The 21963-nt window shown below is 34.1% G+C and overlaps 1 protein-coding gene across 2 annotated transcripts in view; it reads right to left on the bottom strand.

Moving 5' to 3' along the window:
- PLOD2 (procollagen-lysine,2-oxoglutarate 5-dioxygenase 2) overlaps positions 1-21963 on the bottom strand; it is a 121159-nt gene that overhangs the window by 1491 nt on the left and 97705 nt on the right. Inside the window, exons 9-19 of one of the 2 annotated variants that reach the window (XM_027544067.1) lie at positions 20424-20549; positions 18208-18329; positions 14900-15004; positions 11868-11993; positions 8540-8681; positions 7346-7408; positions 6244-6357; positions 2763-2828; positions 1643-1747; positions 338-484; positions 104-229 (exon numbers count right to left, since the gene is read on the bottom strand). In XM_027544067.1, coding sequence (XP_027399868.1) covers positions 104-229; positions 338-484; positions 1643-1747; positions 2763-2828; positions 6244-6357; positions 7346-7408; positions 8540-8681; positions 11868-11993; positions 14900-15004; positions 18208-18329; positions 20424-20549 — 1242 coding nt within the window. The remainder of the gene's footprint in view (positions 1-103; positions 230-337; positions 485-1642; positions 1748-2762; positions 2829-6243; positions 6358-7345; positions 7409-8539; positions 8682-11867; positions 11994-14899; positions 15005-18207; positions 18330-20423; positions 20550-21963) is intronic. The other variant, XM_027544076.1, reaches the window with a different exon arrangement.

Raw genomic sequence — 21963 nt, 5'->3', positions numbered from 1 at the left:
GCTATCTAAGCAGAATCTAAAAAAGAAAAAAAGATAAGGCAAAGGCCATTTCATAATGACATATTTGTTTTGAAAAAATGTAATATAGAAAAACCATAATTACCTGAAAATCTTCTCCCACATTATTGAGTGCAATGTTGATGGTAAATGTAGAAGCATCATGATGAGGGCGAAGGGAGCGCTGTCTTTCAGGGGAGTATTTTACTACAAAATTCAAGAGTGCAAATCCCTAAAAAAAGCAAAGTAAGCTAATGGATTTGCTTACAATAAAAACATAAAATAGCACATTTGGGTAAAAACTGGTAGGAGTACGTAGCAGTGGCGGGAGGATAACTACCTTAGTATAATAGCCTGCAAAGACTTTCAGTGTGACTGGCGCAATAAACTCCCGGATAAAATGAAGCCATACGTTCTCCAGACCAATTTGCTTCATGTGGATATCATCGGTTGGGACATTTTCATAGCCACCAGATATACGGCTATCCTGGAAAGAGCATGCATGACATCATAAAGTGTGGTCCATGGGCAATTCACACTCACTTTGTCTTGGAAATTTTTTCAACCACAAGATCATAATAGACAATAAAAATAACAGTTCAGTTATGGGGTACCATCTGCTTTAATTGCAAAACTATCAAAATAACGTAGATAACACAGCTTTGCAAAAGTATCAATGATGAAACAAAGTATTACAGAGTAAGTAGACTGCTTTCATATTTAACAGATATGTGAGGTCTAATGAGGAAATAAATACAATTGATCACCAAAGCCTTTCCATGTCCCCTTAAAAATTAATTTTTTGGTTTTTGTTTTACAGGGACCCTTCAGGAAGTCTTAGCTGCTTGATGGGCATAGATCTTGTTTGTCTGCACCTTGGACTACTACCTGTCACTGAAAATAAACTTTACCTGTTAATCTCCTCAGTTCTATCTTGTAGCCCCCAAATTCCTTCCATGATGGCTTTTCATTTTCCTACAACCTGCCAACTTCAAGTTCTTCCTCATACTTCAAACTTCTGCCTTCCTGATCAGCTGACTAGGTGGGTATATATTTGAGCAGAGGCATTAATATTCCAGAGTATTCCACTAAAATTCCTTGGTACTATAAAGGAGCTGGCATCTGTGGGTTCTCGGAGGAAAAGAAATACATTGAACCACCAACAGTAATGCCTCCTGCCAAGTCTTTGAATGTAAATGCAGTACTGAATTACACCAAAGGCATTCAAACAGATTCCTTCTTCCTATGCTTACACACAAAAAAATAGCTTTGGCAGTCAACCAGATAAACTTTGTTTTGGTATTTTCACTATAGCTCACTGTGAAAACACAGAGAATTAAAAAAAAAAAAAAAAAAAGGCCTTAGAGAAGAGCAATATCACACAATAGGCTTATACCCTGAAGGATTGCCCCATGTAATTGGAGATGAAATTGAGGCCCAGATAGATTAAATGTTAAAAAACAATTGGCAGAATTAGATGAAAAAATATAGTTCTCTTGACAGCCCTGGGTAGCCCCTTCCTTGAGATCTAGGACCAAGAGATGTAAGACAAAAAGGACAAACCTCCTCCACTTTCTCTAAATACCTATAACTCCTCCTTGCCCCACATATACATTTTAGTTCTTAATGTAAAATGACAACTTACATGATGTTTCCCACCAGACCACTGGCCATAATGCTCCATTTCTTCCACCAATTCATCACAGGCTTTTTCAGAAAATATAGGAAACCAAAAAACATCTGGACAAGGCTACGTATAAAACATGACACCACCATTAAGAGAGTAACATTTTGTGACTTTTTACAAACAAATGGCATTTCAGAAGTAATGTTCAGTATTTATCTCACTTAGATGTCTTTTTAAGAAGTTTGCCCAACAATAGACACTACTGTTACAAACAATACATTTTTAAAAAACAATTTCTAAGACTTTTTTTTGCATTTTAACCCCTATGAAATCAAGACGTGTTCTTAGACTCACAGTTGGCTAGGCAGCCACTGTGATATAGTTGCTAATGACACAGGGAATGTACACCTGGTCAGATATTGAGTCTGTTCTCAACATGTGTCATGTATGCATCTGTATGTGTGCAAATGCATACACACATTTAGTCGGTGTTACATTTGTTAATCTGCTCTTCGAGACATCTGTTTAAATGATACATTACGATTTGTCATTGAAATGAAATGTTACTATTGTATACAGGGCCCTATGACATACAACACCTGTGCCTCAGTAAGTCTAGCAAAGCTCTTTCAATGTGCGTCATAGTTTAATTGGCAGTATTTTTTTTCCTTTGTCACAGTGAACAAGATAACAGCATCTCAGAATTAAAGGCCCTTTACATTCTTGGAAATAAGGTATTAGCAATAATTTGGAACATTAATCTAAACCAGAGTTCATTTTTGAAAGAAACCTCTTTGAGAAGTGATGTTTGGACTCCAATTTCTTCAAAGATTAACTTTCATTGAAAGAGGCTTACACCAGAGATATGTTAAAAATTTATTTCTGAAATGCTTATGACATTGGGAGTATGCTAAAAAAAATAGCATGACCTTAATATTAGTGCTAATTTTCATTTTTCTACATGTTAAACTATATGACCTTCAAGGCTGTAAAATTGGTAATTAAGTCACATGAACTTTACCTAAAAGACAGTTTCTCTACTTTCACAACACCCTCTGCTAGAGAGTATTACGTTAATAATATTCACTACTAATATAACAAAAATGCTCTATATATCATAGTAATTTCCAATACAAACCTGTTCAACTATATTTTCAGTGAAAATCTTTGAGTAATCTCTGTTTATATACTTTTCCTTCCAGTCCTATGGGGGTGAAAAAAAAAACATTGCTCAGATTAAAGCAAAAACCTTTCCACGAATACTTTAAAGGAAAATATAAAGTATATGCACCTTAGAAACTGCTCAAGCAATTTATAAATGACTATGTGTACCTGGAGAACTATCAATAACCTCAGATATGCAGATGACACCACCCTTATGGCAGAAAGTGAAGAGGAACTCAAAAGCCTCTTGACGAAGGTGAAAGTGGAGAGTGAAAAGTTGGCTTAAAGCTCAACATTCAGAAAACGAAGATCATGGCATCCAGTCCCATCACTTCATGGCAAATAGATGGGGAAACAGTGGAAACAGTGTCAGACTTTATTTTTTCTGGGCTCCAAAATCACTGCAGATGGTGACTGCAGCCATGAAATTAAAAGACCCTTACTCCTTGGAAGGAAAGTTATGACCAACCTAGATAGCATATTCAAAAGCAGAGACATTACCTTGCCAACAAAGGTCCATCTAGTCAAGGCTATGGTTTTTCCTGTGGTCATGTATGGATGTGAGAGTTGGACTGTGAAGAAGGCTGAGTGCTGAAGAATTGATGCTTTTGAAGTGTGGTGTTGGAGAAGACTCTTGAGAGTCCCTTGGACTGCAAGGAGATCCAACCAGTCTAATCTGAAGGAGATCAGCCCTGGGCTTTCTTTGGAAAGAATGATGCTAAAGCTGAAACTCCAGTACTTTAGCCACCTCATGCGAAGAGTTGACTCATTGGAAAAGACTCTGATGCTGGGAGGGATTGGGGGCAAGAGGAGAAGGGGATGACAGAGGATGAGATGGCTGGATGGCATCACTGACTCGATGGACATGAGTCTGAGTGAACTCCGGGAGTTGGTGATGGACAGGGAGGCCTGGCGTGCTGCGATTCATGGGGTCACAAAGAGTCGGACGCGACTGAGTGACTGATCTATCTACATGTAATAGACAAAATAGAAACTTTGAGAAACCAGAGTTTATGTTTTCTAAACTTTGCCTGATTTTTTTGTATGTTTAAAACATTCTGTGAAATGCAAATTTTTATTTATGCAGATTTATAACTCTATGTTAAATTCTGAGTAATCTTATAGTGTCTATATTTGTATGCTATATTCTATGGATATACATGAGTTGTGTGTGCTTAGTCATGTCCGACAGTAGCCCACCAGGCTCCTCTGTCCGTGGGGATTCTCCAGGTAAGGATAATGGAGTGGGCTGCCATGTCCTCCTCTAGGACATTTATACATAGGTGTAGGCAAATACATGTTTTTAAAAGTGAAAGATAGGGAAAATAACTCTAGCAACAAACATTATTAAAAATTAGCAAATTAATCAACTTGGCCTTGCTTATATACTTTTATAGTGAATTACTCTAAAATAATTTTGATTTTTTAAATATATTCAAAATGTGTATTTTCACTTTAGATTAGTATCAAAGAATGTTCAATGGGGTTACTAACATTATCATAACTTTCAGTTAACTGAAATTAAGGTTTAAGACCATGTATTGAAAAATCGATCCTCTTTATACTAACTCATGAACCTGAATCTTCTCTTAACCCAATCACTGACACACCAACCACACACTAAGATACAACAATTTTTATCAATATCAACTAAGGAATCTTTTTCCTGGGTTAAGTGTTTTACTTAAAAACCCAATATTTAAAGGGTATATCTTAAGATTCAATATCCATAATGATTGTTTCTTAAATATATTTAGACTATTTAACAAAATTCTTAGTGTTCTCTTTGCAACGTACAAATAGTAAGCAAGTAGGGAAAAACTGAGGTAAGGACTCAAAATAATTTCAATCAAAATATGTTTCAAAAATATTTGTCTGAAATATATCTTTTGAGGCCACATTTAAAAAGGGTCCTGATAATTAATTTGCCATTCTTAGTTTTACATTTCTCTGCTTATATGTAACTCAGATATTTTTAGATATGGAAAAACCAAAATTATCCTCAAATTCTTTAACAAAATTAATTTATACATAGTATGTCACTATAAGGATCGAATTACTCATTATCCCCTTTAATATTTTTTGGTTCTCTGATTCCAAAATATGGGGGGAAATTAAAAGTAAATAATCATACATAACATTTCAGAATCTTTAAAGATTTTTAAGTATTCTTTCTTGACATCATTATAGATTTTTCGAAGTTAAAGAAACAATACCCTAAGATTTTACATTAAAGCATTGATATTAACTTTTTATTTTAGACTGTTTTCAAATATCATTGAACAAACTGACTTTATTAATTTTTTAGTAGTTCTGATAATGGGGTAATATTAAATACTTTGCTATGGGATATCCTTCATGAGACATACCAGTCAAGCTAATTTACCAAAACTAGAACAAAGCCATGGAAAGAAAACCAGTTCCGATTTCTGATATATTCATTGCATACTCTCCAAAGATTTTAAATCTCACACAAATATCTACACTTCAGGATATAACTTGGGACTTTTTTTTCAGGAAGCTAGTATTAGCCAAGAAATCAAATAATTGTATCTCTCAAAATACCGAGTTTTAGTGCCAAAGTAAAATAGGTAATTCCATCCTCAACATTTTAAAAAAGAGCCCCTTTTCAATTCTACTCCTGTGAAAGATGGAGATACGCTGCTAAAGTGAAACAGAAGTACTTTTAAGACACACAAAAAAGTCAAAAGATATTCTTTTTCCAGCAATAGAGTTTTAGAGACCATTAAATTTACTATTCCCCAAAGTCAGTACTTCTACAAAGTAAAAGACAATTCTCAACAGGTGGATTGAGTCTTCGTAATTTAAAACTTGACTACTAGCAAGGGAAAAAAAACATAGATTTTAGAGAGTATTTTCCCTTGAATAAATGTGTCATCTTGCCTAAAGAAAACCAATTAAGACAAAAAGGAATTAATTTCTACATGATTCAAAAATTATAGAAAAGAAATAATTTGGGACACAGTTTCCTCAACTTAAGACTTTCTCTATATGCTGATTCCACTTCGCAGTTTTCTCTAGCTATCTTTAGAGTACATTCACAGAATTTTTATTTTATTTTAAAATGCATTTTCTCAAACTAAGTTCTTACATTTTCTTTCTGAAAGTCAAAATGTAATATTGTCATACATGAGCTACTCATAAACATTTTCTTCTGAAATTGAGACTGAAAATTTATTAGTGTTTTGAAATACATATAACAGAAATATTAGGAGAAATCAAAGAAACTGATAATTCCCTTATCCAAACTTAATATGTCTTTAAAAAGAAAGTCCTTAGCCAAGAAATACAATAAATTAGGCCTGTGATTACATAATTAAAAATACTTCTTTAAAGTCTCTTGCTGTATTTCTGTATTATTAACCTAATTGATTTATATCCATTTAGAGTTACAAAAAATAAGTAATAAATGAAGTTGAGTATGAAATACATACCACAGGATTTTCAAAAATCTGCCAGAGGTCATTGTTAAAATGGGAAATATTGTAATTAGCAGTTGATAATAGTCTTCCAAATTCGTGTCTATTAGAAATGTACATAAACACACCCTATATGCCAAAAAATAATAGTATTAATAATATTGGAGGAAAATATAAGAAAATAAGTTTAACCACAGGAAAAATTTTACAGGAGATATTAATTTTAAATTTTATCTCTTATTCAGGAACATGCATTTTTATTTTTCATATAAAACATGCATAATTTAAAATAAAAGTAAAATTTGATTAATTATGAATTCAGACACCACACAAAACTAATTGATAGCACTGACACTCAACTGAAAAAAAGAAGAGGAAGAAGGACTGTTTTTGTCCCTTTCTTATTGGTCCTAGATGTAGACATCAGGGAAAAAGAATTCCTGTTTGAAAGCAGAAATATTTTTGAGACATCAAAGTGCAATTAATTGTACCTCTTTTGGTTTCTTTTCCTTTCAAAGAAGATATCACATTTTTAAACAAAAATTCAAATGTCAATATTTTATCAGTCTATTTCATACTTTTATGTTCTGATGTTTAAAGACTGAACACAGAAATTACTCCTGCATTAAGAGGCAACTAAAGAAAATCAGTTTCTTGTCCTTGTCCCAAACCTAATAAATATGGCAAACACCATTAAGGTAGGGTTGTTTCTTTCTGTACCTGTTTTAATGGTAAAAGAGTTAGTTATTAATAAAAAGAAAATTAGTGAAGAGTAATCAAATCTCATTTTAATCAGGATGTACTTTATACATACTCCTACCTCTTCTCTCCTTAAAAAAAACACTGGAGAAACTAGTGAAAGTGATTTGTATTTAACTTTTCCATCTGTCACCCATAAAATGCAAATCAGTCCGAAGAACAAAGAGTTGAATATCACACATGCCTACCCCCAACACACAAAACACACACTCACATATACAAATTCAGAACCAGTGAATACCAACAGTTTACACCAAACTAAATGAAAAGAAGACTCTTAAAGAAACTTTACTTTTAGGCAATATACAGTATCTAGTATTTTAAGTAAATAAAAAATAAAAGTAAATAAAAATAACACCTTTGGGGGGCTGAGCATTTGGAATGTTTCCGGAGTAGGGGAGTCTTTTTCCCTTTGTAAAGTCTAAAATGAAGAGAAGGATTGGGTAAGTTGACCTGCACATCCACTCTCTCAGATATTCTTAGGTAAATAAAAATAGCAGCCCTTGAGAAAAAGCTGACATTCTGAAATGTCCTTCACAGACAACATGCAGAACAAGCAAAGCTTACAGTGCACATAAAGAAACAACTCCAGCCCTTTTTTTGTTTTTCTGTTGGTCAAACATAAATCCAAGCTCATTCCTTAGTAACAGAGTTTTCATTAGACAAAGGAAAAAAAAAAAAAAATGTGTAAGAGAGGCCATTCCAGGGTGCGCTGTTGAGTCAAATTAGCCAAACATGAGCACACATTACAATCACAAGTACTGAGTACATTCAATGTAACAATGGACAAAAGTTTGTAGGAAAAACAAACATATTCAAGTAATACATGCCTTATTAAACTAGAAAAAAGTACTTGCCAACTTTCCTGATTTTACCATAAACACATTTGCTTATACAAATTTGAATAACCCAATTATTTCTAAAACATAAAACCATTTAAGTATGTTTTAAGACACACTTATACATTTTGAAAAACAATTTTCTACAATCACTTCAAGTTTTATAATGAAAATATATTATAGATTAGCAATTATCATTAATTTTTCACATAAACAGACTACATATTTTAATCCTTCTCCCAGTGTAGTGGTAAGGAACCTATTTTTTCAAAGTATGGGATTAATAATGACAGAGAAATATTGGATACTGACTTTAGGACAAGAATGTGTTTTTCTTAAATATGTAAATCATCATTTCACCCAGGCTTCATCTATTAAATTTAATTAGGTCAGATTTTTAAGTATAGAATTTCAAGTTAAAGACAAATTCTTAAAAATGCAAAGTTGATTTGTAACCAATCTATGCTTATAATTGAATATCTTATTGTTGCCTGTGAGTTAGCCTAAGCCAAACTTTTTTCCAGTTGTTTCTGCAGGTGTTGCACAGGCAAATTATTCTCCATAATCGCTCCCAATATTTCAATACAGAACCAAAAAAATTGGCTAGTACTTACAAATTAGAAAGAAAAGGGCATCAAAACAAATGACACATCAACTGGTAAAGCAAGCCATCTTATAGAGACATTCAAGCAAGCCATCATCATATTCCCTACCATTTCTCTAGCATTTCGGCAAAGAGCCATATCAGGATCCAGTTTATCACGAACAAAATAGTTCCTTTCAATCATCTCTGATCGGAGGGTCTTTCCTTTAATTAAGTACACGTTAGCCATGTATGGGACATTCCATATCCCTCTGAAAGTAAAGATAAGACATTCCAAAATACAACAAATACAAAATATTTAAAGTTTTACTTTTATGGTTTTAAAATAAATGTCTTATATGTTTAAAATTTTGCATATATAAACTATGGAGTCAAGTTATACACAAACACATCTCATGATATCTAACATATGTACACACACATATACATGAGATTATTTGGTAAACACTACATGAGTGAGTGAGTGAAAGTTGCTCAGTCGTGTCCGACTCTTTGTGACCCCATGGACAGTATGGTCCATGAAATTCTCCAGGCCAGAATACTGTAGTGGGTAGCCTTTCCCTTCTCCAGGGGATCTTCCCAACCCAGGGATCAAGCCCAGGCCTCCTGCATTGCAGGCAGATTCTTTACCAGCTGAGCCACAAGGAAAGTCCAAGAATACTGGAGTGGATAACCTATCCCTTCTCCAGAGGATTTTTCCCCACCCAGATTATAAGCTGCATCAGTATCTCCCTATAAACTTCATTTTAAAGTTGATATGTTTGGCATTTTAGCTGTCATTCTCACTTTGTTGATCAGTTAGAGTACAATATCCTGATGGGCATTTATGATTAAGCACTTCAATAGCAAAAACATCACATCCAGCTCACACTGGCTTCCCAGAGCACTGAGTTTCCCTTCCCAAGTCTACACTCAGTGACCACATTGGACGCTTGAAATCAGCCACAGTAGATGTATTCAGAAGACAAAGATGGGCAAAACTATAAATCAGGGCATCTTCCAAACCCAAGAATCAGTTATTAGATATTTACCAGCGCACCACTGAACACAGCCTAAAATTCTCTTAAAATTCAGTCTTTCGAAAGTCATTAGAAAGAAAAGAAGAAAGTGAAGTCGCTCAGTCGTGTCCAACTCTTTGCGACCCCATGGAATGTAGCCTACCAGGCTCTCTCCATGGGATTCTCCAGGCAGGAAAACTGGAGTGGGTTGCCATTTCCTTCTCCAGGGGATCTTCTCAACCCAGGGATCAAACCCGGGTCTCCCGCATTGCAGGCAGACGCTTTAACCTGTCATTAAGCTATCTCAATTGTCTGTAGAAAAAGGAAGATGTAAACATAGCTTGAAGTACACAAGTGATGGAAGACACTGTTTATTTCATCCTTCTTTCTTTCCCACACTTGTCTGCTTACTCTGCACATGACTCATTTCCTAAAAACAACAAAACAGAGGTTTCACCTAAAGGGTTATGTTTTGCTTTCACAGAACAGAAAGGGAAGATCCTGACCAAGGAAACGTAGTCAGAGATTGAAAGCAATATATATACTATCATTTTGTCTTACTAGACGAGCTTCAAAGGAAATGTTCAATCAAAAATATATAGTGTGCCCACTGAATTCAGAAATTAATCACTGGTATGGTAAAGAGTACACTGTTTCATACACACACACACACACACACACACACACACATTGTAAGATGTCATTCTTTCATGCATCTCTTATACATAAGGTACATTTTTCTATTAACTAAATCAAAAGCCTCTACTTTATTCTGTCTCTTTAGACAACAATGACAGGAAGTTGAACTAAAACAGCTTAAATGAAATATGTGTTCTCTATTTCCACTTCTGTGAAGCCTTATTTCTGCCACACCCACAGACAACATCAGGCATATGGTCTATACAAATCATCACAGAAACTATTAAAGTACTTTGAAACAACAGAATATGATTGTAATAGTATTTTCTCAGCTATCATGCTTCTTAACTGCAGCTAACAAAAGACTTTATCACATTTATATCATTCAAATTAACTATTACTGTTCTCATGCCTATTATAATTTTCACAAGTAAAACATCTCTTCACAACTCAACTGTTCAGCAAAAAGTGTATGGTGTTTTTCCAAACGCTGCTCCTGCTGCTAAGTCGCTTCTCTCGTGTCTGACTCTGTGCGACCCCATAGACGGCAGCCCACCAGGCTCCCCCGTCCCTGGGATTCTCCAGGCAAGAATACTGGAGTGGGTTGCCATTTTCTTCTCCAATGCATGAAAGTGAAAAGTGAAAGTGAAGTCGCTCAGTCATGTCCGACTCTTTGCGACCCCATGGACTGCAGCCTACCAGGCTCCTCCATCCATGGATTTTCCAGGCAAGAGTACTGGAGTGGGGTGCCATTGCCTTCTCCATTTCTAAATGTTACTGCTGCTACTGCTAAGTCGCTTCAGTCATGTCCAACTCTGTGCGACCCCATGGATGGCGGCCCACCAGGCTCCCCCGTCCCTGGGATTCTCCAGGCAAGAATACTGGAGTGGGTTGCCATTTTCTTCTCCAATGCATGAAAGTGAAAAGTGAAAGTGAAGTCGCTCAGTCATGTCCGACTCTTCGGGACCCCATGGACTGCAGCCTACCAGGCTCCTCCATCCATGGGATTTTCCAGGCAAGAGTACTGGAGTAGGGTGCTGTTGCCTTCTCCATTCTAAACGTTAACCCTCTTTAATTGAGCTGATGTATCTGAGAAATTAGGCAAAGAACTTAATATCTCTGTCAGTCTGGTTCAAGTCAGCTGTTTGAAAAAAAGGATGACATTCTTCTTTATTTTAACCTTAGCAAAAAGCTAATTCAAATGTGATCATCCTTAAGTTTAAAAAATATCAACTTCTGTGTCTGAAATAAGTATAAATAATGCACACACTTGTTAGCAAGTATACTCTTTTCAAACTCTAGAAAATAGAAATCATACGGAGAAGAAACTTCTCTTTAAAGCAGAATACCAGCTATATCACACAGAAAATTCTTCAAAATGAAACGATGGAAGGTTTAGTTGTTGGTGTTTTTGTTGACTCATTTATAAATTTTATAAGCTATCAAACAACGTTAATCCTGGCCACTAAATAAATTAGCCAAATGAAATTCCCCTTACAAACTTTAAAGAATATTCCTCTTCTAACAACCAAAAGATGACTACCCATGGTAATCATACACTATCTTTTAGTATTAACCACAACTGAGAGTGTGTGCCTTTGAAGATTTACGACATTAAGAACAATTTTTAAAATATAGTTTTATACTGGTATTTGCAGGATCACAAGTGGTATCCAGGGTCTTTAAATTTCCATTTAACATAAAGGAAAGAGATTAAAAAATGTTTGAAAACTCAATATAATAAGACCATATCTTTACATAAAGATATTTCACATGAAAAGATCAAATTAAGTAACTTACACTCTATTCCCTTGAACAATATCCACATAATCTTCAGATCGAGCATAGTATCCATCAGGACTCAAGGCCCCCCAGAAGTTGGACCACAGTTTTCCATGACGAGTTACAAGAGGAGCAATGATCTTCCTGAGGAGAGAGAAACAAATTCAGATAATTATCCATTTTTTAACTTCCACAAAATTATGTGTTTGGGGCTTAACATGACACAGAAAACAATAAACTTTATTTAACACATACACAGTCCAAAAAACTAAAATAAAATAGAGAGGAATTTCCTCCCTTCACTTTTCCTTAAACAAGTACATTGCTGATTTTCAATCATGCTTGGTAAAAAGACTAATAAAAAAGAAAAAGTAATTGAAAACGTGAATGAAAGTATAAAAAATTTTAAAAGGACAATACTTACATCCAATAAAAGTGTAACTACCTTAATCATTTATTTTAAATATTTCCAAAATTATATTCAATGAAATCAAATATTTCCATTGTTATTAGGCAGACATAACAGTCCCGAGTGCATTAAGGTAGCTCATAAATATTTCTGAATAAAAAAATTTATGAAGATGGGCTGAGATATTTGTAAATAGGCCAGTTTTCCTAAAGTTAAGTCCTGAATTACTTTAAAGTATGTTGCAATTTTTTTTTTTTAACTTTTATGATGGGTCGTGCTAGCCCTGGCAACACTGAACATTTTTCTGGTTTTTGACTATTTTAGAAAATAAAATAGAATAGCGCTGTCTCACTATTTACCAGGAAAGGAGTCCCTTTGAGACAAGTATGTGTTACAAATTCAAAACATGTCAGATTTCTTCTTAAGGAAATCTAATTTATAATGCATCAACATTTTTCAAATGAAGTAACACATTTTGAAATTCCACTAGAATTAACTTTAAAATGAACTAAATTGTAGTAGGGTGACACAATTTTGAAGAAAATCTCACACAACTCCTCCAAGAGGAAGGTAATAGACCAACTATCTCCACAAAAAAACCATTTCACGACACTCCAGTCTTGTGAAGACCAGGTGTGCCGTTTCTTTACCTATGGAAAAGTAACACATAGCCTACAAATACACTTCATTAAAAGTTTGTAGTTTATTTTTCCTGGTTCCTATTAGAATAAAATGCTAACCAGATACATCTATAATCTGCTTTGTTAGAATACCCACAACATTGGAAACAAAAACATAAATTAGAATCTACATATTATGTTAATTTAAGGAATGATAGTTCAAGATAACTAACAAGACCAAACACTTAATAGAAAGAAATCTTAATTATAATCTTAGCTGCCTGAAAGAGCTGGGCAAAGAGACAATGAAAGTGAAAATCCTTCTGCTGTGTGCCTCAATGTTTTTGAGTATGGAATTCTAAGATTAATATTGAGCAGCCTTAGATTCTAAATAACTGAATTCTCAAATTGACAAATTATACACAGGATGGGTTAATAGAGGACAGTAGACATCTTACATGTTTTAATCATCAAATTCAAAACAGCAATTTTAATATTTCATTGCTAACCATTCTATTTGTTAAGAGAAATAATTATGTTAATATTTGTGAACATACATAGATTAATACCTGGCACTTAATAAGCACTCATTAAAGGTGGGGGAAGGCAATGGCACCCCACTCCAGGACTCTTGCCTGGAAAATCCCATGGACGGAGGAGCCTGGTAGGCTCCAGTCCGTGGGGTCTCGAAGAGTCGGACATGACTGAGCGACTTCACTTTCACTTTTCACTTTCATGCATTGGAGGAGGAAATGGCAACCCACTGCAATGTTCTTGCCTGGACAATCCCAGGGATGGCGGGGCTTGGTAGGCTGCCATCTATGGGGTCGCACAGAGTCGGACACGACTGAAGCGACTTGGCAGACTTGGCAGAAAGGTGGGTTATTAGTGGAAATATTAATACTAGTAATACTATTACTGGGCTTTCCTGGTGATTCAGATGGTAAAGAATCCATCTGCAATGCAGGAGACCCAGTTCGATTCCGGTAAGGAAGATTCTTTGGAGAAGAGAATAGCTACCCACTCCAGTATTCTTAGTTGGAGAATCCCATAGACAGAGGAGCTTGGCAGGCTATATATAGTCCATGGGGCTGTGAAGAATCAGACATGACTGAGCGACTAACACCTTCACTTTTTTTTTCACTTTCAATACTAGTGTTAGCAGTAATAAATAAAATAAAGATTAAATCACTATAAGCTGGTATGTTGCTGCTGCTGCTGCTGCTAAGTCGCTTCAGTCGTGTCCGACTCTGTGCAACCCCATAGACGGCAGCCTACCAGGCTCCCCCAACCCTGGGATTCTCCAGGCAAGAACAATGGAGTGGGTTGCCATTTCCTTCTCCAATGCATAAAAGTGAAAAGTGAGAGTGAAGTCTTTCAGTCATGTCTGACTCTTAGCGACCCCCCTGGACTGCAGCCCAACAGGCTCCTTTGTCCATGGGATTTTCCAGGCAAGAGTACTGGAGTCGGGTGTCATCGCCTTCTCTGATAAGCTGGTATAGATGGTGCCATTTTCTCACTTCAGTTTGGCTAAATAAAAACAGGTACTGCCTAATGATAATTAGTTCAGCACTAAATAAAATCACAGATCAGTCTGTGGAGTAATGTGCATCTCTGAAATTTCTTTCAAATTTTAAGAACTTCCAACTCTGCTTGTAATAACTTTTTAGGTCAGAAGTTTTATGAAATTCTACTTTAAAAATATCTTTAGAAAATAAAGCAATTCCAAGTGTTACAGATAGATCACAATTTCATCTAGTTTTAAAAAATAGGACAAATATAATTAATAAACATTACATTTGTGATTGTAATATACTGAATACATCTAAATTTTAATTGGGTTATTTTCTATTTGACTTCTCTAAAAAATACAAATTCTTAGAATTGAAAGTTGTAGAAAATAATCTCTTGTGAGTTTCCTCAATTTGCTAAACACAGATAAGTAATTACAGCATGTCCACATAAATGCAGAAAATAATTATAATTTTAAAAATAAATTGACATTGAATCATATATAGTACCTGTTTTGTTCAATCAAAATTTTCAAAGTCCTTGGATTTGTCAAAACAACATCTGCATCCACACTAAAGTAATATTCACAGTTTTTATCCTGACGGCAAAAATCCCTGTTGTTGAAAAAGAAATAAAATAGGCATTAAATAAACCAAATATTTGAAAATATTGGTTGAAACTGTTAACATAAATCTCATGTAAAATATGGTTTTTCTAAAATACTTTTCTAATCAAAATAGTAAGACAATATCCAAAAGGGTAAATATTACTTTAAATTTCAAAATGGTCAGTTGATCAACACAGATGTTCATGGATAGAGCAACACTAAAACTTTTAGGACAAGTGAAATATATTTTCAAGCCATGAAATACTTTAAACCATAAAGCATCAGGTCAAATGGGCAATTTATAGTTCAGCATTTAGTCCTCTCTAAAAGGGAAACATACTTTATATTAATGTTTTTGTCAACAGAATTTTTTCACAAATCAAAATATTTTCTACACACACACACACATACTCACAGAGCAAAATTCTGTATATCTACAATTTAGTTTAAGTGAAATCTTGGAGGTACAAGAGTATAACTCTTAAGGTATTAATACTTTTTAAACTTGATTTACATGGAATTCTTTCCAAGATAATCACTGCCCTGCTTCTTATATGGGGACATGGATTATGATGTATGCTGTTCCTGGTACAGTCTGGAGCACTATCATCAGGAACACAAAGGAATGAACTACTTGTGATACATGACATGCTTCCAAGTATTGTGGTTTCTGCATCTGGGTTTCTTTATGAGCTCTCCTCTGTCACTGCTTATCCAAGTTATCATTTTCTGCTATTGACAGTATTTATCTCCATAACACATTTGTTTCTAAGCAACTGTCAAACAGGATACCAGATAGAAAGATTGTTAAAATTGTTCAAAAAAAAAATTAGAGGAAATTATTTTAAAATACTCTATGTATGGTGACAGATGGTAACTAGACATTGTGGTGATTATTTCACAACATATACAAATATTAAAGCATTATGTTGCACACCTGATACAAATATTATATGTGAATTATACTCAATATAAAATAATAAACTAAAAAAAAATTTTTTTAAAGCATCCCAGATTATCTTGGATAAAAATTGAAACATTTATACTACATGATTTCAAGATGAATATAAATTCTTGGTAATAAAGTGTGGCATTCATCTTAGAGCAACAAGACAGAATAGAGAGTTCCCAATCATGCATAAATACTCAGTCACCTAATTTAGGACCAAGGCCAAGTCAATTAAGTAGGAAAAGAAAAGCCTTAAATTAAAAAGGAGTGGGTCTCTGTAACAACCTAGTGGGGTGGGATGGGGAGAGAGATGGGAGGAAGGTTCACAGGGAGGGCACTTATGTAAATCTATGGCTGATTCATGTTGATATTTGGCAGAAAACAATAAAATTTTGTAAAGCAACTATCCTTCAATTTAAAAATAAATAATTTTAAAATAAGAAATAAAAGTAGTGTTGAAACAACTGGAATTTCATTTGCAAACAATAAAATTTGACCCCTACTTCACTCAAAATACAAAAATGTATTCAAGATGAATTGCAGATTGAAACATCTTAGACATAAATGATAGAATGATAAAGCTTATGAAATAAAAATTTCAAAGAATTGGATTCATGACATCAGAATAAGATTTCTTAAATAGAAAATAAATACCAAAGCATAAAAAAATGAAACAGAATTTTATTAGATTAAAATTTCTTCTCATTATAAGGCAATTTTTAAAAAGCCAGAATAAAATATCTTTCCATACCCAGTAGGGTGGCTAAAATAAAAAGATGTGCAATAAATGTTGAGAAACATGTGGAGCAGCCGGAGCTCTACCACCTTGCTGTTATAAGTGTAAAATGTCCATTCATTTTGGACTATTCAGCAGTTTCTTAAACAGTTAAACATAATCTATCCTAACCCTGGGCCCTAGTTAGTCCACTCCTTGGTATTTTCCAAATATATTCTAAAGGATATATGTATACACATGCACACACACACACACACATGCACACACAAAATACATTTTATTCACACTTCTAATAAAGAATCTTCATTAGCAGTCTTATTCATAATGGCCGGAAACTCTACATAACCCAATGCCTATCAACTGTAGAGAATATAAGGCACTTGTAATATATTCATATGGAAAAACACTAGTCAGCAATGAAAAAGAATGAACTGCTGATAATTGTAATGACATAAGTAAATTAGAGAACACTGTGCTGAGGCAAAGTCAGACACAACAGAGCACATACAGAATTTTTTAAATTAGAGAAAACAGGTTCTAAATGTGGACCCAAGGTACTCTCCAATGATTAAGTTACAGAACCCTTAGTATTAACATCGTTTGATTTTTCCAAGGTCTGTTTTCCTGCCAGTCCTTATACACCCATAGTAGGCACTGTCTATCACTCTGGGCAGAGCTTCCATAGCATAATACAAGAATATACCCTGCTAAGAAGTGACCATCTCTTACCTTTTAATCAGTAGCTCTCTCACTACTGATGGGCATATTCAACAATCACTGAATAAATGATTGTCTTTACTGCAACCAAAATTTTATAAATAATCCTTCTGAAGTTATTAAAGGGGCTAGACAAAGGACCTAAAGTATTTCCTTTATGGTTATAGTACTATTTAGATCATGCATGCATACATGCTAAGTCACTTCAGTCATGTCCAACTCTCTGCAACCACATGAACTACAGCCCACCAGGCTTCTCTGTCCATGGGATTCTCCAGGCAAGAATACTGGAATGAGTTGCCATATCTTCCACCAGAAGATCTTCCCAAACCAGGGAATAAACCCTCATCTCCCTGTGGCTCCTCCATTGCAGGCAGATTCTTTACCACTGAGCCACTGGGAAAGCCCAGGAGGTAACTAAAATATCTGAAACATACATTTCTGTCCCACAAAACCTTCAGCTAATACATATTTAAACCACTGTTACATCAGTCACATGACTCATCTGTCTGAGGATTTAAATATTGAACTGAAGTTCAATTAATAGTTTCATTAAATATATTGACTCTCAGCCATTAATAGAAAATTGTAAATAATTTTCATGCCCCTTTAGACATAAATACATTCAAACATAGATATAGTTCTAAAGCAGAGGTTTGCTCATTGTGAATACACACACATACACACATACATGCACACATACACACACATGTGCACACACAGTTGAGACACCCAAGTTTAGAATATTAATTTTGAAGAAAAGTTTCTTTAGTAGATACTGGTAGAATTTATATTTGTTAAAACATACATTCCCATGTTTCTGGCTTCAGCTTGACTTAGATTTTCTTCTGGTCCTACTATTTTTATAGTAGTGATTTCATGTTTAGCTTTATCAAAAAATACTTTGATGTCCTTTTCATGATAAACTTCCTGTAACATATTTTAAAAATTGAAAATTAGTTTCAAAAAAAATAAAAGTAGTGAGAGAAAATAAGACGACTGAAGTTTTCATATTGAAGGATGACTTCACATTCAAAATTGTGAACTCCACAATTCACATATTCACTCAATTACAGACAAAATGATAACTGTATTAAATGGTTTATATATATAAATGTCATCTAAATATCACAGGAAGAACCTAAAATAAGATACATAGGAATTTTTTTAAGATACTTTAAAATTCTTTTAATATCTACTTCTAGACAGATCCTTGCATTAATACTTAAACCCTGAGTGCTATAAAACATTTCTAACTTGAGAGGGAAAAAAGGCTTGTGGTAGAGAATCTTAGATATGTGTTGTAAAATATCCATATAAATATCTATTAAACCTAACCAATTTATCTGTTATCATCTTTTTTATAAAATAAATATTACAATGTTATTTTAAGCAGAGAGAAAAATTTATGGTCATATAGTCGTTTTTTAACAAAAAGTAGGGAAAATTAATAAGATTTTATTGATAAAGAAATATGATGAGAAAATAATCAACATCAAAAGTCATCAAACTAGTGTGATTTGACTGTGCTAAAATTTAGATAAGATTATCTCCATCATTAGAGAACTTCAGAGTTTTTTATTTCTCAAATCTCACTAAGTACTTTTGAAAGCTTTTCACAGCTCATTAAAATGACATCATGCAAAAGCTGCAGAGAGGTAAAATTTTAAATAAAAGAAGATAAAAACTTCTGTTATCAAGCGGTTTTAGGTCCTATGAAAGGAGGAAAAGTGTAAGACACATTCCATAAAAAGAAAATACTTTAATATAAGTAATATATTACAATGCATTTTATAAAAAGCAAATGCTCAGTGCATTCACCCTTTAAAACTTATTTGAGCTAGTTTTTTGCAAATATATTAAATAAAATAGTCTCTGGAAAAGGCAAATGACTAGCTGATATGTACATCAGGAAGAAAGAACAATGTTAAACTAAAAGTATTAAGACAAAAGAGAGAAAAAACTATACTTCATGGCTATTGAATTTCTCCAAATGATAATAAATGTCAACAGTTTCAATGTGAAAGAGATAAGTAAATGGAAAAACATTGAGGAAAAATGTCTTTAAGTTTAGACTATATGTGGGAGGTTTTGGGGAGGATCTGAATATTTTTTGAAGGAAATGAAAGCCTTTGGGAAAGAGTATGTGATTAATCAAAACAATACTGTATCTGGAAGACATTTCAAGTTCTGATGTTAGGTACTATCACCAAGTGCATGCTGAGCTGCTTTGGTCATCCGACTCTGCGATCCCCTGGTCTGTAGCCTGCCAGGCTCCTCTGTCCATGGGATTCTCTAGACAAAAATACTGGAGTGGGTTGCCATGCCCTTCTCCAGGAGATCTTCCTGACCCAAGAACTGAACCCGCATTTCTTGCAATACAGGCAGATTCTTCACTGTCTGAGCCACCAGGGAAACCCAGGTATTATCATTAACTATTACTTTATGACCAGTTCTATAAAAGTAAGTACCAGTACGAACCCAAAGCCAAAGGACTATAGACTCTTTGACATCTCTTCATTATATACTAGGTTAAATTCATTAAAATGGCTGATAGTCAACAATTTTTGATCCATAAAAAAACTGACAGCTTCATGTGGCTCATCCCAATACTATGATACTAGTTACTGGATTTGAAAATACTTAGGTGCTAAAGAGGCAAGTAAGTAAGTAAGTGTTAGTCACTCAGTTGTGCCCAACTCTGTGAACCCATGGACTGCAGCCCACCAGGCTCTCTGTCCATGAGATTTTACAGGCAAGGTTACTAGAGTACGTCACCATTTCCTTCTCCAGGGGATCTGCCCAACTCAGGGACTGAACCCGGGTCTCCTGCACTGCAGGCAGATTCTTTACTGACTGAGCTACAAGGGAAGCCCCCTAAAGAAGCAAAGCAGTAATGATTTCAAAACCCCCACTGAATTTAACCCAAATTTAAAAATTTTTTATACATGAACAAATAATAACAAATAGTTTCAACTAATATCAGAGTTTTCACATAAAATAATTTATTTTTCAAATACTTACTTTGTTATGAATAAAGAATTTAAGTGCTTCTTTTGGGTAATCCAGTGTCAACAATGTGTTCAGAAATCGAGGTAGGAAAGGGGTTGGTTGCTCAATAAAAACACCTATTGTTACATTTGGATAGACCTTTGTTTTATGGCAAACATAAAAACAAATTATCATTAGCATGGTTTTACTTTAAATTCTATGCAAATATTAATCAATACAGCACAAAACATACTATAATGTCAGTACAACATAACTTTGATTGCCCAGTGGCAATTCTCTAATACATTTTTGAGGACCCCATCAATGATTTTTACCAAATAACATCTTGACATTATGATTCAGGTTGAAGAGGAAGCTCACTACTGTACTTATTACAGGGACACTATAATTAAGGTTATTGCCTGCTCTAGTGTTGACTGTTCCCTTTAAAGTAGTCCTAAAAGAAACTTTCTTTAGATATGAATCTATTTTGACAGCTTCATCTCAGAAGCCAAAATGCTAACTGTGTTTCCTTGTTTGTTTCTGTGGCTTGGAAACTGAATGGTTAATCTGTGGCTCAAATAAAGTAATCATAGAGATTATTATGAGAAACCTCATTTAGCCTCATTACTAAAATCATGAGACTTTATTTCTATGTTTGAATCTTTTATTATGTTATATATAAGGAAAGCTATTTTGCATCACTAATATATCTTATCTTGTATCGATCTTAATATATTTTCTTAATTTCTACTTGGGTAAGTGTTAGAGGACGGCTTGTTTTTCACTCATTGCATGAACAATTCTGAAATATCTATTATTAGTCAATCCTCGTGATCAGAAACATTTAGAAAATAGAGGGAAAGTTCCTGGCTTGGAAACTTAAAATGGTTGAGGAAGACAGAAACATAAGTAAACAACCATGCAATAGTATTTTTATTAGAACTATATGAAAGATTTCTTTATAATGCCTTTTTAAACCCATGGTTTGAAGCCTGACTTTAGAATTTTAAATTACAAATTATATACAAATGGGTGAAGGAGATCAAAAGGTAAAAAGAAAAGACAAATAAGTACATCACACTATTGAACACGAAAAATTTTTAAATAACAAAAAACTTCTAAAAATAAAGATTACAGATTTTTTTAAAGTGCCATATATGTTAAGTGCCAAATTAGGCACCTCTCCCCCATCTTTTCACACATAATACCTCATGTATTCCTCTGTCATCTGGTAACCTAATATTTGTGTGGATTGAAGTACAACTCAAACACGGTTGTATATATCAATTCATTGTATATATTCATTCAGTTACTCAAATATTTATTACTAAGTCCATAAACAAAGACAAACAACTAAAGAAAAATAATTCTACATCTAGGAGTTCTCAATTTAATAGGGGAAATGAGTAAAAACTGGATGACAACTCTCCCTTATCAAATGAAGTGACGCATGTCATTTAAATTATATAATAACCTTAGAAGTCATTTATTATTCCAAATTTATAATATGAGGAAAGGGAGATTTAGAGCAACTCAGAACACATTAATTAGTAGGTAAAGAGTTAGGCTT

This window comes from Bos indicus x Bos taurus, chromosome 1 (genome assembly GCF_003369695.1).
Source record: "Bos indicus x Bos taurus breed Angus x Brahman F1 hybrid chromosome 1, Bos_hybrid_MaternalHap_v2.0, whole genome shotgun sequence".
NCBI lineage: Eukaryota > Metazoa > Chordata > Mammalia > Artiodactyla > Bovidae > Bos > Bos indicus x Bos taurus.
Note: the sequence above shows the minus strand (reverse complement) of the source record. Positions and strands in the feature narration are given on the sequence as shown.